The following is a 17,851-nucleotide window of genomic DNA, read 5'->3' as shown; positions in this document are numbered from 1 at the left end:
GCTCAGGGGAATTTCAGTTTTTAGACATCTGCATTGTGCAAGAAAGGCTCCACCAAAGTCCTGGAGGACACAAATCTATAATGAAGTTATATAATATTAAACTTGCATGTGAATCCTAAAAAGGAGGAAAAAAAAGGAAAAAAAAAAATTCCCATCTCTATGAACTTTCCACGTGCTCAGATATATATGAGCCCTACATTATATTGTAGAGGATATGTTGCATTTCTCATTCAGAAGAAAAAGGAAGATCCCTCTGGGGGTTTTATGGTAGTGTTACCAGTAGATTTAGTACCTGATGAAAGGTTGTGTTAATCTATAAAAGGAAAATTGTTTGAGTAGCCAGGTGCCCACACTAAGCTAGTTCAAGTACTGTGGATTCCAGCCCTGAGAAAACTTGCTCAGACCAAGCCTATTTACTAGAGGCATTCAGACCACCTGTAAAACGCTAGCTATCACCATCACGCACGGACACGGAGGTCTGGTGTATGCCGGAGGCAGGAAATTAGCTCCTTCACAGATTATTTGCAAAGAACATTTGATGCAATGTAACACCGTAAACATCAGGTCTGAAAAAACCGGACAAGAACAACTACTCTTGCAGCGGGCCTCACTGCCAGTAAAAGCGCAGATGCCTCCTTCTGAAATACCGTGATGCCAGAGCAGGTTCAGACAAGCCCAACATCCTCCAGCTGGTCGAACCAGTCTCGACCTCCACCTTGCAGCGGAAGCGCGAATTCCCGGACCCTTCCAGCTCGCAGCGACTCCGGCAGCGCAGGAGGAGGGAGGGTGCGTGGCGGGGCCGCCTCCCGGCGCCGCGGGCAGCAGGAGGGTGTGCAGGGAGCTGCTCAGCCCTGCAAGCACCAGCCCTGGGCGGCCTGACTCCGCGCTCAGGCTGCCGGGGAAGCCTCGACCCGCTCCCCGGCGGCAGCCGCAGCGAGAAGGGGGAGAGAACAGACCGGCGGGGCAGCCCGGCAGGCCCCGCCGCGGGGCGGAGCGCGGCAGCCGGGCTCTCCCGGCTGGGAACTACATTTCCCAGCACCCTTCCCTTCCCTTCCCCGCCGGGCCGGGCCGGGCCGGGCAGGGCGCACGCCCCTCTCCGGAGCGGCACGGCGGCCCCGGGCGCTGCTCCGCCGCCTCGCCGGTCGCGGTGCCAGCGGCGGCCGGAGCTGGGGCCCTGCCCGGGAGGGGCGGGCGCCATGGCTGACACCGGCGAGCCCCCGCTGGCCCCGGCCGTCGCCCCTCCGCGGTCCCCGGCGCAGAAGCGGCCGCCGGGCGGCTGCCCCGGGGCGGAGGGCGCGGCGGCGGCGGCGAGCATGGCGCGGCTGCCGCTGGGCAGCCCGGGCGGGGCGGCCGCGGGGATGTCGCTGCCGCGGCTGGAGAAGCCGATCAAGCAGGCCTTCTACAACACCGGGGCGCTGCTGTTCGCGGCGCTGTGCTGCGGCGCCGCCGTCCTGGTCTACTTCATCCTGGAGGCCTTCCTGCGGCCCCTGCTCTGGGCCGTCCTCTGCGGCACCTTCCTGCACCCCTTCAAGAGCTCCCTGACGGCGCTGGGCCGCCGCTGGCTGGGCCGCTTGCAGCGCTCCCGCACGCCCGTCCTGCTGGCCGCCCTCCTCCTGCCCGTCTGCTTCGCCAACTACGGGGTGGAGGCGCTGGGCGAGCAGGTGCTGCGGCGGCGGCGGCTCCTGCTGCTGCTGGGGGCCGGCGGGCCGCTGCTCTACGGGCTCTACTGCCTGGGCAGCTCGCTGGGCGTGCAGCTGCTGCTGGCCCAAGCCGCCCGCCTCATCTGCCAGGGGCTGGACTACTTCAGCAGCCAGTGGGTGAGTCGGGCGGGAAGGGGCTTTCTCCCCGGGGCGGGGGGGGGAGTTTCCCTCGGCTGGCCCGGGAGGTGCGCGGCTCCCCGGGGAGGGCTGGGCTGGCTGGGCTGCGGCCCTCGCCTCCGCCCGGCCCGGCCCGGCCCGGCCGCCACCCCGCTTGTTGCGCGGCGCGGGTAGGGGAGGAGGTCGCGGGTCCCAAAGGGGTAAAACCGGGTGAAGTCCCCGCAGCCTGGGGTGGGTGGGTGTGTGTGTGTGTTTGCGCTGAAGGGCGCAGGAGCTCCCTGCGGGGCAGGCGGGCGTGAGTCGGGCCGCGGCGCTGGGTTGCGGGGGTGCCCGGGGTGCGTGAGGCAGGCGCGGTCACGGCGGCGCGGGGCTTCGCTGCGGAACCCGGGGGCTACGCCCGCGTCTGAAGAGCTCCCGCGTCCGCAGCCACGGCGCGGAGCGGCGCTCGGGTGTCGCCGGGCGGGTGCGGGCAGGGGCGGGCGGGCGGGTGTGCTCCGCCCCGGTTGATCGGGCCCGTCGTGTGGCTGCGCCGCAGGTTCGGGCGGCTGGTAAGTCCGAGGGAGTTCAGGCGAGGTTCTGGGCAGACATCGCCTCTCGTTGAGCTGCAAGGCGTGCACTGAGTGTTGGGGAGAAGCGGAGCAGCTCTGCAAGGGACTCAGTGGGGGGAAGGCGTCTTAAGGCTTGGTTCTCAGTGTCGTGATGGATTTCTTTTTCCTTGAAGTATCGCACCGTGTAAACTCCATTTGAACGTTCCAAAGCAAAGCTGTATGTTCAGTAGGTAGACTGCTTAAAAGCTCTGGCAGAACTAATTTTCGCTTAGTTATAAATGAAAATGCAAAAAAACCCAAAAAGTGCTACATGTCTGAAGTAAATGGATATGTTGAAAGCACAGAAGATCAGTAAGTTGTACTTTTATTAAATACTGATATGTGATTGGCATGCTCAGATTGCTTAGTGTTAAAGACTTGTTTCAAGCTGCTCTAGTTTTTTAAACAAGTAAAACACCCCACCCCACTTGGGTGTAAAATTACATATAAAGTTGGTTGAATGGAGATATACATGGAGATAAAACTGAGGAACTGAGACTGGTTTTCTTAAGTGGGCAAGAGTGAGAAATCGTCAATAAAAAAATACACTCCAGCAGGCTTGCCCTGGGCTCTGATTCTGAACTACACATGTTCTTTGAATACTAGTTTTATCCCTTTGGCAAAGCCAGTGCATGCTGATATCTCAAACACAATTTTGGAGGTGTATACACAAAAAAAATAGATCTCTTGAATGTACTGAAGAAGGATATTTTTCAGCTGTTTCTGGTGTGAATAGGATAGACTGGAGATTGTCTTTTGTCTCTTGAAGGTAAACATGGGAAGAAGAGATTTTCTTGGCTTTGTGTTTTGAAGTGTTGTCACATGCTGGAATCTGTCAGGAGAGATGTGTTTCTGGTCTGTTTTGCCCTCAATAGTATAATTAAGACTGAGTAGAAAGACAGAGACACACACTCTCTGTCTTCACAAAGAGGCAAGATTCAACCACCTTTACCTTCAGCTGAATGAGGGAAGAATCTAAGCATGGCTTGGTCCTGATGGGAGATTTTTGATTAGTTGCCACACAATTTCCTTGATAAGCTTAAGACTTTTCAGTTTGTTGTTTGTTTGTTTTTTTAAATGTGGCTGTTATTTGATTTTTATTATCTCAGAGGTTATCTGTAGCAGGATAGCTTAATTTTATCCATGCTGCTGAGGAGCCTTGAGCTGGATCAGTTAATAGTATCTGCTTTAACTTCAGTTAATCTTCTTAAAGCTTTTTAATTGCCATGTTGTAGTGCAGGACTCTGCTTGCATGTGTACCAACTGCTTGTTAGATGCACGGGAATTTTGGATGTTAGGAGTCAGTTTGTTACATTGTACTGTTCTTCTCTGAGATCTGAATCTTCCATAGTTTCCTGTGTATCTTATCTTGCATGAAGATTACAACTGGTTTTGTTTGTAGATACTTTGTGTGATAAGTAAAAATAATGGTAATTTAATTTCTTACACTGTTTCTTTTAGCGGCCCACTAACCTAATCTAGATTCTGTCTTTTGAAATATTTTAATACGGAATAAATTAACATAAAATAAGGAAATTTTCCCTTTAGCAAGGAATAATTTTTTTGCCAAGAATATGGTATATAAATCACTTATTAAAAGCCTAAAAGAGATTAGCAAACATGACTTGTTTTAAGTGTGAGACCAGTATCTTGACTAGCATAGTATGTTTCTCTCTGGAAATTTTCATCTCATGAGCTATGAATGTCTGTGTTCCAGCCATCAGCAATTCTGCCTTGGGCTGCAGAGCTGTATAGTGTATTTATTGCTCTTTGAAGCTTTGCCCTACCTGGATGGTGCTGCTGCTTACAGAGAGGAAGAATATGCACAGTTGTCTTCTCGCTTTCTGATTCCCTGTGCTGTACTAGAGAAGTGAGAGGATGCCTATGAGCCCATCATTAGAGTTCAACCGAGAATAATTGTGGGGTTTTGGGATACTGATTTCGTGTTCTCTACCTAGAGGTATTTTTATGGCATTGACTAGGCCATGATACAGTCAGAAATTCTCTGCAGTTCCAGAAAAAAAAAAAAGTTCTCCAAATGCAGCAACTGCATGTGATAATGACATGGAAAAGTGTATCTTGGCACTAGTATGTTACAGTGTTTGCTTGTACTGTTGTCCTGAGATCTGAGAAAGCCAACAATTCATGGTGTTGATAGTAAAGATTTGGAAATGGCTATATACCTGTCTGTGTTTCTGAAGTCATACCTGCAATTTAGGAGTTAGGAATCCCCGATACCTCCATGATAGGACCCTTTGATAGGTGGTAGCATATGAAGAACAAGTCCAAGATCTTAAGCTAGTCTACAAGCTTCGTGTTCCCACCATCTCCTTTTCTTTCCCTTTATGCTTTACAGTTGCTGCATCATTTCTGAAGCTTGCTCAGGAAGTGTAGTAGGCTGCTGGGCCTCACAGCTAGGAGCTGGTTGTAAATACCATATGAGTTCCTTGCTCTGACTCTAGCCTTCTCTATGGGTTGCTTGCAGAAGTTTTACGTAGAGAACGTGCATTCTACGTGAACTTCGGTTACATATAAATAGGGAAGGGCAATTTTTTTTTGTTTGCTTATTGAAAAGAAGGGGAGTTTGTCCCACAGTGGACTGAATATACCTTTTGATGCTTTTATGCTGTGGCAATTCCAGTGTGGTTACCCTTGCAGTTAGCGTACCTTCTGAAGACTTAAAATGGATTAATTTTGTAGGAAGTATGTTTGTATGGAGTACTTTATCTAAGGTTTGGAAATTCTTCTGCTTTGTAGCAAGAGTTCAAACTACTTTTGCCTGACTTCTTACACTTAGAGTAGTATGCAGGAAATACCAGCTATTTGTTGTATTTTCCTTCCCCCCCAGCAGGGTTCACATGCTCAGTTACTTAGAAAATTGTTAGTTTGTAGAGCCTGGCAGATGAAATTAATTGTGTAGCTGCTCTATATGGACTCTGAAGTTCATCTTGGTAAATTAAATCTGATATAATCGTAATTGGCAGAATTCTTTGGAGTGAACATGGTTACAGGGCTGTCTGTCTTTCTCCCGTATCTAGTCATCTTCCTCGGTTTGTCACAAGTTAGTGGTCAGGGGCAGAACTGTGTACTCATGTATGTTTATCAGTGTATTTTTGTATCTCTGACTGTACTAGGTAAAAGTAATTTTGTTCTGGTTAGCATGCGGTTAGAGGACCTGATTAATCCTTTCCTTGCTACAGTGCTGGGCAAATCTGGAAACACCATTTGCTGTGACCACTACATTGGAATATTGTAAAAATATGTGTTGTCAGTTTTGGCTGGTCAACTGTCTGCTCCACATCAGGGAAGCTATCAAAGACATCCACCAGGGAAACTGCCATTTGTGTTGGTACTAGATGTCAGCAGTACCCAGAGTAACCCTTACAGACTGAAATTCTCAAACATCTTTCCTGGGAAACATTTTGTCACAAGCTCCAAGAATCTTGGCTTCCACATGCTATTGAGGATCACCTGTGGAGGCAAAAAAGCCTCTGCATTTTGTCAAAGTCACCTGATGGGTTAATTTCTCTTATAGCAAAGGAAAGGATTAAGTTTGACTATAATGTAGGACTTAACTTTAAATGAGAAAAACACAGTTGTGATTATGGAGGTGCATGTGATTTATATTTTTTTTAGTATTTCAGATAGGGTTTTGCTTTGTTTTTCCTCTCTTTCATCTTAGAGCAGGCTTGCAGGTTTCTAAAAAATTCCTAGCATTAAGCAAAAAAAAGACAAAACAACACCTGAAAAAGCCCTTAAATATTATTTCTGTTGTATATTATATATATCTATATGTGTCTTTCTGCTGTTTGGTATCATGGCTTATAAATCATAGAGCCAGGTACTGACTATAAACATATCTTACCAAAACCACAGTTTTTGTTTTGTTTTCACAACTTGATAGAGATCAACTGTGTAGAGACCAACCACATGTTGCTCATTTAAAAACATAATGGGAAGGGGAGGGAAGACTGAGATGTTAAGTGTTTTTTCCACCTTTGTTTTTCCCTTCCACACCCACCCACCCTCAGTTTTGGGAGAACCTGCTGTGAGGTATGTTTTTTGAAAAGGTTTAGGAGCTTGTCTAGATTTATATGCATTAACAGCAGCTCCAGGCACTTAGCTGACTCTAGCCTTGGGCCTGAAGTTATACACTACATAATGTTAGTTTTTGATATTTATATGTATTATTTGAATGCAATTATATTTCTCTTTCTACCACCTCTGAAGGCAATTATTGTTACGGAACTGTTGAGCAAAATGTAACTGTGCTCTGTAAAATCAAGGAGGTGAAGAAGTTGTGTAAGTTGAGGAGCCATCTCTTGTGAAAGTGTCGTCGTGAAGCATGTCAGAGGAGTGGTACTCTGTCTTCAGGGAGAGATGTGCTCTGAAAAACCTCTTTTCACAAGTGAATCTTGAAAAGTTTGATTTCTGAATGGCGTTTTCATTAACAGAGTTTCTCATAAATCATAGAATCATCCTGGTTGGAAGGGACCTTGAAGATCATCAAGTCCAACCATAACCTAAATCCCCCTACTAATCTGCCTGTTCAGTGCTTAAATCATGTTGCTAAGCACCACATCTTTATTTCTTTTAAACACTTCCAGAGATGGTGATTCCACCACCTCCCCAGGCAGCCTGTTCCAGTGTCCAGCCACTCTTTCGGTAAATAAATTCTTTCTAATACCCAGCCTAAACCTCCCCTGGCGCAGCTTCAGGCCATTTCCTCTTGTCCTGTCATTATTCATTTGAGAGAAGAGGCCAACTCCTGCCTCCCTACAACCTTTCAGGTAGTTGTAGAGAGCAATGAGGTTTCCCCTCAGCCTTCTCTTCTTCAAACTAAACAATCCCAGTTCCCTCAGCCTCTCCTCATAGGGCTTGTTCTCAAAACCTTTCACCAGCTTGGTAGCTCTCCTCTGGACACCTTCAAGCAACTCAACATCCTTCTTGTAGTGAGGGGCCCAGAACTGCACACAGTACTTGAGGTGTGGCCTCACCAATGCTGAGTACAGGGGCACGATCACCTCTCTACTCTGGCTGGCCACACTATTCCTGGTGCAGGCCAGGATGCCTTTGGCCACCTGGGCACACTGCTGGCCTAAATTAAGTCAGCTGTCAACCAGCACCCCCAGGTCCTTCTCCACCATGGAGCTTTCCAACCACTCGTCCCCAAGCCTCTAGTTTTGCATGAGGTTGTTGTGACTGAAGTGCAGGACCCGACACTTGGCCTTGTTGAACCTCATACAATTGGCCTTGGCCCATCTATCCAGTCTGTCCAGGTCTCTCTGCAGAACCTTCCTACCCTCAAGCAAATTGACACTTCCATCCAGCTTAGTGTCATCTGCAAACTTAATTAGGAAGCACTCCATCCCCTCACCTAGGTCATTAATAAAGATATTGAACAAGGCTGGACCCAAAACTGAGTCCTGTGTTTTGTAATTTTGTGTTAATACAGGAAAAGTGACCTAAACTAGAAGCATTTTCAGCATCCATAGCTGCAGTTTTCTGGGTATCTTGGATATAATGGAATTCCATACATTGACAGCATAGGAGATGTTGCAGGACACAGTGAAAATACTTCTGTGTGTGGCAGTGTTGATTTTGATGGTCAATTACTCCTGCCTCAGGATTCTAGTTGAAAGTTCATCCTATCGTCGCTTTTTAAAAAGGGCGAGTCTTGCTGAACACCAGGCTGGTGTTTCATGTGGTTTAGTAGTCTGCGTTTGTTAATGCCAAATGTGTCCACATAGATGTCACAGTTGGGGGTTCTAAGAGAAACAGTACTGGTACCCTGTTCTAGTCCTTTGGGTTTAGGACTAGGAATAACAATCTGCCAAGTTTACGCTTACTTGTGTTCACTTAGGAAAAAAAATCCAGGATGTTACCAGGCCCCAAGAGTGGTGGTGAACCATGCTGCATCCAGTTGATGTCTGGTGACCAGTGGTGTCCTCCAGGGATCCGTACTGGGCCCAGTCCTATTCAGTACCTTTACTGACAACCTGCATGAGGGGATTGAGTCTATCCGTAGTAAATTCGCAGATGACACCAAGTTGAGGGAGAGTGTTGATCAGCTGGAGGGTAGGAAGATGCTGCAGAGGGATCTGGACAGACTGGGTCAATGGGCAGAGGCCAATGTTATGAGGTTCAACAAGGCCAAGTACCAGGTCCCACACTTTGGCTACAATAACCCCAGGCAGCACTACAGACTGGGGAAAGAGTGGCTGGAGAGCAGCCCGTCAGAGAGGGACCTGGGAGTACTGATTGACAGCTGGTTGAACATGAGCCAGCAGTGTGCCCAGGTGGCCTGGAAGGCTGATGACATCCTGGCTTGTATCAGGAATAGTGTGGCCAGCAGGAGTAGGGATGTAATTCTCCCCCTGTACACAGCACAGGTGAGGCCTGACCTCAAGTCCTGTGTACAGTTCTGGGCCCCTCACTGCAAGGAGGATATTGAGGTGCTGGAGCAGGTCCAGAGGAGAGCAAGAAGGCTGGTGAAGGGACTGAAGGGAAAGTCTTATGAGGAGAGGCTGAGGGAGCTGGGGTTGTTTAGCCTGAAGAAGAGGATACTTAGGGAGGACCTTATCACTCTACCTGAAGGGAGGTTGTAGTCAGGTGGGGGTTGGGCTCTTCTCCCAAACAACTAGTGACAGGACAAGAGGGCATGGTGCCAGGGGAGGTTTAGGTTGGATGTTAGGAAGCACTTCCTCATGGAAATAGTGATTAGACATTGAATGGACTGCCCAGGGAAGTGGTGGAATCACCATCCGTCGAGGCGTTTAAGGAAAGACTGGATGTGGCACTTCACGCCATGGTCTAGCTGATGTGGTGGTGTTAGGTCATAGGTTAGACTTGGTGATCTCAGAGGTCTTCTCCAGCCTCAATAATTCTGTGTGATTCTGTGTATGATTAGGTAAATGATGGCTTCCTCAGTGAAAAGAAGAGGTGGCTGAGTTTGCTTTGAGGTGGGCAGTATTATGAATGATTAGCTGGTTTTTGTGTTGTTTTTTGTTTGTTTATTTTGTATCTTTTTGACAAGAACTACTTTATTCATTCTGCCAAACTCTGCACATCATGGGTTCTTTCCTCTTGTCTATTGTGAAATATACAGTGAAGACATGGAATTAATTTTGGTCCTGAAAACTGGAATAAAAAAGACATTTTCATAATTCCTCACCTGCTTTCTTAAAACACCTTTTTAAAAATTGTTTAGAAAACCTGTTTAAAATGAACAAACAGATAAAGAAAACACTGAGGTGTTTGTAATAGCAAGGACAGTTTAGCTTGTAGCAATGCATTTAATGCCTTGTGTCTCTTCAGTTTTCAAGTCCGATACTATTCAGTTCAGCTTTTGCAGTAGATTCATTTGCCTTCACCAACCTGCTTTGCTGCAGAGGGAGGAAGAGATAAAATAATTAACTGCTCTCATAAGATCATGTCTTCAACTAGTTTCACCCAGCAGCACTGTTTTCAAAGTTTCCAAAAGTGCAATGTGAATATTTGGTCAAAGTTTTTAAGGATTGTTCTTTTCAGTCTTCACTGTTGTGTTTACCACGGGGTGGTTTAAATGAAGCAGGTAGGAAATGTGTTCACTGCTGGATGTTGAATTGTTGGGGCAACATTCCAAAGAAGGACGAGTCATTCTTCCAACTTTGCTACCATTGAGGAACTGCTCTTGTTCATTCCTCTTCTGACAGATGCTTCAGTTGCCCTGTTTTTGTTGCCTGTCTTATCCATTTGAGTCTGTTTTGTTATAACTGAATTAGATTATAAACTCTTGGGTTGTTTTCCAGATAGGTTGTTTTTTTGGTTTTTTTTGTTGGGTTTTTTTAATCAGTTTAGGGAGCTTAAGTTGTCTGGCTGAGTGCTGAAGCTGGTGTGCAGAAGAGGTGGGACCTCCTGACTAGTGGTGGGGGAGAATGAACTGCTGCTATCAGAACCAATGAGGTGTTATACTAACTCATCTGTAAACCTTCTCCCTTAGATTCACTTGCTGGTAGGAGAAAAAAGAGAGTGAACTGTGTAACTGACTTCAATATACATTTTGTCAAGAATTGATTAGTAAGAGTTTGTTCTTGTTGGAAAGGATGCCCAAGTCAAAAGAGTGTCTCAGATTTTCAAGTTTTCTCAAGTTTAACTGGAACTGTAAATCAAATTTCAGTAACATTGGTGATACATTCATGCTGATAAATCCTAGACTTTCCAACACCTACATTTGAAAGAAAAATCAGAACATGGAAGCAGATGCTCAAGCTTCATCTTTCTGTGGGGTAATTTTGTCTCCAATTGGCAATATAAAGAGAGCTGAAGCCCTTCAGGCTTGCCTAGAGGACTCTGAATCTGGCCTTTTAAATTTACTACTGTAACGCAAAAGTGGATGTTGAAATCCAAGAAGTTGCAGTGCAGTCTTAACAGCTCTTTATTCTGGGAAGCAGGGAGTTTTACTTTTTATGTCTAAAGGCAAAACAGTGTTTTGGTGAATTTCCAAGGAGCACTACAAAATGCAAGATGTGAAAAATGAGGTCTTTGCTGTCTGTTCAGACAATGAAGATAAGTGATGGAAGGAAGAAAGAAAGCTTACAGGATAAAACCATCCTAAAATGCTGATATATGGGAACTGTGCATTTCCGTAAATACTAATTTTGATTGAATAGACATTTGAAGTCTCAGACTACATGGTGAAAGTTAGGCACTTGCAAATGCCTCTAGCTTGATAAATAAATAGCTTATGGTGGCTAATGCATTCTGCAGTATCCAAAGTGTGTGTATTATTTACCTGGTTAACTGTATACTCTTACACATCAAATGTATCAATTTATAGGTAGTTTGGTTTAGCATGGAATTTGTATCCATTCTAGTTTCAGTGCAACAATTACAGTAGCTTGGTTTAATGAAAGCAGGCAGTGTCTTTTATTCTTCATTTCCATGCTGTCAGTTTTTGAGATGGACATGTAATAGTAAAGAGGCTATTAGTATTCTCACGCTCTTGGAGCCAAAACCTTTGACGATCATTCAGAAAACACAGTGGGAAAGGTTATGTAACATGCATTTAAAGGGTTAAGAAGGGGAAAAAAAATAGGCGGTTGCCAAGTTAGTATGGGATGAAATCCTAGTCCATGTCAATTTAAGTTAATTTACTTTGTCAGTTGCTTTCAGCTATGAATTGTTGGAAGTAGGCTACCCTAGTTCCCATGCAGTATATTTGTTGCAGCATAAGGAAGTGCTTGGCCATAATACTAACCAATAAAGATCTGCTTACTCAGTAGTGTCACCATGAAATTAAACCTCTTGCACCAGTCAGTTGGCTACATAGATTTGTTGTTTTTTACAGGGCTTCAGGATTGTTACTGTTTGACCTCTGAAACGAGTTGTTTATTTTTAAATAAGGTATTTCTATTCAATAGAAATACATACTTTTAAATAGAAATGCATATTTTTACTTGAGTCATTTGCTAAGCTTTTAGAAATGAGAATGGATAAATTATGGTAACTTACAACACAAACACAAAATTATTGAATCCCGAACACTGAAATGCTAGCTTTTAGTTTGGCTACATGCATGGCTAAACACAGTGCAACGTATTTTGCTTTGCTGGCTGTAATCATAGGGTTATGCCCTGTTAGCCTTCTACTTTGGGCATATTTTTAATCAGAAGGTTTAATTTATTGAACGTACTGAGTCTTCTATTTGTAGTTTATAATTGCATTTAAAAGCTAAAGGAAAACATTGCTTTGATACTGGAATATTTAGCAGGCAGATGCTGTGCAGCTAATGTTGCAAGTAGGATTGCATCTTCGTGCCGAGTTATCTCTTGCAATTACAGTCATGCTGTAATATGCCTTGTGAGTGAACTTATGTTTTGAACCTATACTGTTAAAGGAGTGTTGCTGTGCATTTCAGATCTTTTTTATTCTTGTTGTTTATTATTAGATTTGAAACTTAAATAGTCATGTTAATTTTAGATGTTTGTCTTTAGTCCACATTTGGTCATAAGCATTCCTCTGCTCTGTTGATGCAAAACTAGGGATAAGTAGCAGTGAAAAGTGGGACTGATCAGCTTGATGAGAAAAATGAGTATGAAAAGTAAATGCTGTTAATGGAATGTCTGTGTAAACTTTATGGGGATTTATGGATTTTTAAGTGTAAATTTGAAGGTGTCCTTAACTGGTTATGGATATGGAATGTTTGTTGACTCCAGGCCAGAAATGTCAGATTTGATTTGATTTGTTTTTTAAGAATGCAGTAATGCACATTTTTTGCATGGTTTCATATTTCTTATTTTGCATCTTCTGCTGAGTAGCAGCTTTTCACCTCCTGTTGCCTCTTCTGGTTTCTGCTCTCTTCAACATTTTCAAACTCAAATTATTAATCTCAAGATTCTAAATTAGAATTCTTCATTGTGATTTTTCTGATGAACAAAAAGGCAGTTAGAAGAATCAAAACCAAAATGACCACATCTGCCTCTTAATATGTTGTCATGGATAGTTTTCTGTCTTTAGTGGTTCTACTTAAATGTTTGAAAAAATCATGTGTCACTAATTATTTAAAGGTATGACTGTTTTGTGGACCGATGCTGCTGAGAAACACCTGCTTTTATTATGCTTCCTAATGGCAATCTTTGGCTTAAACCCCCCTTTTGTTCATTGGACTGGAACACAGGAGCTGGCAAGCTGCTCTGTGTTGGAAGAAGTGATGCTCTGCTGGCTCTGTCTCCCTGTGGGCCCCCCTCGTGTCTCTGGCCCTGTTTCATTTAGGTTCCCACCTTTCACTAATAGTTCTGGAGTAATTGCTTGGTCTCAGCTGCAAAAATATCTTCCTTCAGGATTTGTGTCCAGCAAAGCATGTATACCCCCTCACAACGTCTAGCCTGTCCTTTGCATTTTGCACTAACTTTACATTTATCTTAAATGGAGCAAAACCTCCTGTAATTGACAGATCTGAAATGTAGGCTTTTAAAGAATTAGAACCTGACTTCAGTTCTCTCAATATGGCAGTTAGGGGTGTGTGCAAGTGCGTGTATACACACACATCAAAATGCAGCTATATTGTAATTGTGTATGTATTCATCACCTGTGTGTACCTTTTTCTTAAAGATATGGACGTTGGTAGCTGGTTACCTGCTGATGGTTTCATTCAAGTGGAATATAAGCACTGAACGTTACTTAAAAGCAGTCTCTGTCCCTGTCTGGATGATGCTACTCTTTCACTTAGGTGAGTAACAAAAAGTTATTATTCTAATGTTTCTTCTGGGATTTTACTGTCTTGCAGAGTTACTTGCTTGCTCTTCTGCTAAGTCTTCATTATGGAATGTTAGCGAGATGCAAGCTGTTTTCTCTGCTCAGTAATTCTGGCTGCATGTAGCCATCTGGGAGTGTTGGGAGTAGAGAATGAGAAGGCATCAAGATACTGAGCAACATCTGTCTTCCACTCCTGCCCAGATTGTACTTCCCACGGTTTTCTCTTATTTCGCTCCACGGCCTGACTGACTCCCTGACAGTGAGGAAGGGCTTTGGTCACATGTGGGCAGATTTAGACATTCATTTGCAATTATTTTTAATCTTAGTTTCTTGACAACGTGCATTTAACCAAGGCTGAAGCTGTACAATGCATTTAATAGTAACAATAGAAGAAAAAAATATATTTTATCAGTAGTTAACTGGCATGTCTATATGATAGAAACAATATAAAATAAATTTGCCAGTGATCTATATAATCTGTTAATACAAATATAAGTTTATAGCCATCTGTTACTATTAAATTTATTTTACATATTTAATATAACAAATTATCAGATGGTTATCTTATCAGGGTTTATAGTGGACATATCATGAATAACAGAAGACTCATGATGGAACATGTTGCAGTGTACTTCATTATTTACTTTGCCTTAGCAGCAAGTTTCAAGGGTTATTCTGACCATGAGGGGACACTTTCCTGAGGTTTTAAAATACACATAATGGCTTTGCATTTGCTTATATTTGCACAGTCTTGTATTTGCAGGAAGTAATAGCTGAAAAGCCAAAAGCCAAGAAGGCACTGCTTGATGCCACTCTGTGGTGATCTAGCATAAATACAGATTTTTAAAAAATTTTTAAGGGAGTGGGGGAACTTGATTTGCCTCTGATATTTAGAATTTTTTTAATTTTGTATGTATTTTTATCTAATTTTGCAGGTTGTTTTAAAAATTGTTCTCTATACCAATGTAGTTCAGAGTCACTGAAATTAGGAATGGTAGAACTTGGTTTATTCATTGAGGAACTTGTTCACCTGTTTTTTTTTCTCTTCTTCCTTTCTGTGAATGTGGAAAACTTTGCTTTATGGCACTTGTTAGTTTCTGCCCGGATTGTTCATTGTTATAGTGCCTTTCTTAGTTTGCTAAATGTAGAGTTTATTAATGGTATAATTTTTCTTGTAAAAAAACCTCTGTATCTTTCAGCTTCTGTGGCAGGTTCCTGGAGAATTCCTGTGTTTCTGGTTATAGTTGTTCTGATGACAGTAGGCATGTTGCATGAACAGCAGAATGGAGAAGAATCTTCTGGTAAGGAACAAGTCGCTATTTCTTTTAACGCTGGAGGAAAAATTTCTGTAAAGTGAAGTGAAAGAATCTGGACTATTACTGTAAATTCAGTATTATATGGATTGCAAGAATTTACTATAAGATTTGTAGTATGCCTGTTTCAAAGTGGTTTATGCATGTTAATTCCTAACAAGAAATCATTGGAATGGACTGATGTTTCTTTTCTTTTCCATTAGCAAAGCAGCGACTCATATTAAAAACTTGAGGTATCTGTGTGTGTAATGTCTGTTGCTTGACAGCTTCAGTCAATATCAAGCAACAAATAAAATATTTTAAGACTTAAACTTCTTTGTTTATATACACATATATATTTTACAGGGGCAGAACTTCCTGGTCAGATGATTTCCATTGCTGCTTCAACAATTGCCATGGCAATTTCAATGACAGAAGATGAGTCCAATAGTGATCGTTCCTCACAACCCTCAGGTGACTGAATACTCTGTAAGAAAACATTTGAATTTGCTTTAAAGGCATGAAATTGGAGGGAATTGAAAACAAATTTCAAAATAGTCCCTCTTGTCCTCATCCTGTCTAAAATAGCATGTCTGTACTGGCCTTGTGAAACAAGTGACTGTTTTTCAACATGTTAAGACGACAATAATATAAAAGGTGTCTTTCAAATGATAGTTACATGATGGTACATTTAAAAGGCCTGACTAGAATTTATTTTTTTTTTTCTGAACAAGGGTATGTTTTTTCTTTTTTTCTTTTTTTTTTTTTTTTTTTTTTTTTGTTTTTGTTTTTGTTTTAATTTTCCCTAGCCTTCTTCTGATTTGTTAACAGCTACAAGATACAACTGGATTTCTGGACCAGGTACACACAGGATAGTGTACCTCCCAGTGACAAAAAAGATTGTTCTCTGTTTAACTATGGCATGCTCAAAGTCTTCCCTGTAGTGAGTTTACTTGACATTGTAGCTTGAGTGTTGAAAGAGTTGCAATGGATGTGTTCAGGTGTCCATTACTGGTTTTCAACCTTTCCATCATTTTTCTGAGTAGCCCTTTGATGGCATGAGAGACTAGAAAAATAAGCTATTATGGAGATCCCTGGAAATTGAAAAGTTTCATCCATTTCCTGCAAATAGACAAAACTGGTCATTCAACTTGACAGAATGTAACTTCCAAAACTTCATTTCGAAATTGGCTGTGTCTAGAAGTTACCTACTTCAAGATAGTATGTTGTTATTATTGTGGCTAATGTGTAAATCATGCTCCAGAGGAGGAAACATAGTGATAGTGCATGAGAGAATTCTTAGAGCATGTGGCTTGAAAAGCTTCTGTCCAAAGGCTACTATTTGTGAAACTAAAAATTTACTTCAGCCACCAGATGAAGCTATATAGAACAAGCTCTTCAGTAATCTTTTGATGGAATGTAAACACAATTCCTGATTTCAAATATGTCAGTGTAAGCTGTGCTTGAAAACTTGCTTCATTTTTAAATACAAAAAGGGCAGCTTTAGACAATTTTGTTATTATCTTTGTTTCTACGCTTCACATGACTATCATAAAAATAAATATAGAACCCACCCTGTAGAAGTATCTCCTGAAATCTGAGAACAGCATCATGGTGACAGTTTTCTTATATTTCTGTCTCTGATTTTTCAATTTGTGAAGTGAGTGTGGTTTTTATTAGCTCCATTTTAAACATCTGGCCAAGCAATAGTCTCCCACAAATTTGCTATCTAATAGGGTTTGTTCATTTTTTGCTTTTTTTAACTTGCACACCAGTTTTAATTTTTTCTCTTCAAGTCAGTGTTTTTTTTTGTTTTCAAGTTGTAACCTCTTTTGGCCAACAGAAAAACTATAGTTGTTTTACAAAGGTGTCTTTTCTAGTAATTATTTGATTTCTTCTTTTGAGACAGTTAATCATGTATCCTTTTGTCTTGCAAATTCTGTTGTTTTTCTTTACAGAAAGAGGAACAAATACGGAGTTTTCTTTTTACTCCTAAAAACAGTTCAAATAATTTTCTAATAGTCTGTTGGGAATTTGATTCTGTGAAAACAGAATGCTTAGAATGGTTTGGCTTGAAAGGGACCTTAAAGATCATCTAATTCCAACCCCCCTGCATGGGCAGGGACACCACCCACTAGACCAGGTTGCTCAGAGCACCGTCCTACCTGGCCTAGAACGCTTCCAGGGATGGGGCTTCCACAACTTTCCTGGGCAACCCGTTCCAGTGTTTCACCACCCTCACACTGAAGAATTTCTTGCTGACATCTAACCTGAATTTCCCTTCTTCCAGTTGCAATCCATTACCCCTTGTCCACTCACTACAAGCCCTTGTAAAAAGCTCCTCCTCAGCTTTCCTATAGCCCCTTCAGGCACAGGAAGGCCACTATAAGGTCTCCCCAGAGCCTTCTCTTCTCCAGGCTGAACAGCCCCAACTCTCTCAGCTGTCCTCATGGGGGAGGTGCTTTAGCCTTCTGATCATCTTTGTGGCCCTTCTCTGGACTTTCTCAATGAGCTCTGTGTCCTTCTTATGTTGGACACAGTACTCCAGGTGGCGTCTCACGAGCGCCAGGTAAAGGGGGAGAATCGCCTCCCTTGACCTGCTGGCCATGCTTCTTTTCATACAGCCCAGGACACAGTTGGCTTTCAGGGCTGTGAGCACACGTTGCCAGCTCATGTTGAGCTTCTCACCCACCGTCACTCCCAAGTCCTCCTCCTATGGGCTGTTTTTGATCCAGTCTTCACCCAGCCTGTATTTGTGCTTGGGATTGCCCCAACCCAGGTGCAGGACCTTGCACTTGACCTGGCTGAACTTCATGCAGTTTGCACAAGCCCACTTCTCAAGCCTGTCAGGGTCCCTCTGGATGGCATCCCTTCCCTCCAGCGTGTTGACCTCACCACACGCTTGGGTGTCATCGGCAAA

The 17,851-nt window shown here is 43.3% G+C and overlaps 1 protein-coding gene across 2 annotated transcripts in view; it reads left to right on the top strand.

Moving 5' to 3' along the window:
• The first annotated feature begins 1,076 nt into the window (after positions 1-1,076).
• TMEM245 (transmembrane protein 245) overlaps positions 1,077-17,851 on the top strand; it is an 84,320-nt gene continuing 67,545 nt past the window's right edge. For both annotated transcript variants that reach the window (XM_051610524.1, XM_051610523.1), the window contains exons 1-4: positions 1,077-1,817; positions 13,496-13,613; positions 14,839-14,940; positions 15,298-15,405. In XM_051610524.1, the coding sequence (XP_051466484.1) occupies positions 1,197-1,817; positions 13,496-13,613; positions 14,839-14,940; positions 15,298-15,405 (949 nt within the window). In that variant the 5' untranslated portion in view covers positions 1,077-1,196. The remainder of the gene's footprint in view (positions 1,818-13,495; positions 13,614-14,838; positions 14,941-15,297; positions 15,406-17,851) is intronic.

The sequence above is a fragment of the Apus apus genome, chromosome 2 (genome assembly GCF_020740795.1).
Source record: "Apus apus isolate bApuApu2 chromosome 2, bApuApu2.pri.cur, whole genome shotgun sequence".
In the NCBI taxonomy this organism is placed as follows: domain Eukaryota; kingdom Metazoa; phylum Chordata; class Aves; order Apodiformes; family Apodidae; genus Apus; species Apus apus.
Note: the sequence above shows the minus strand (reverse complement) of the source record. Positions and strands in the feature narration are given on the sequence as shown.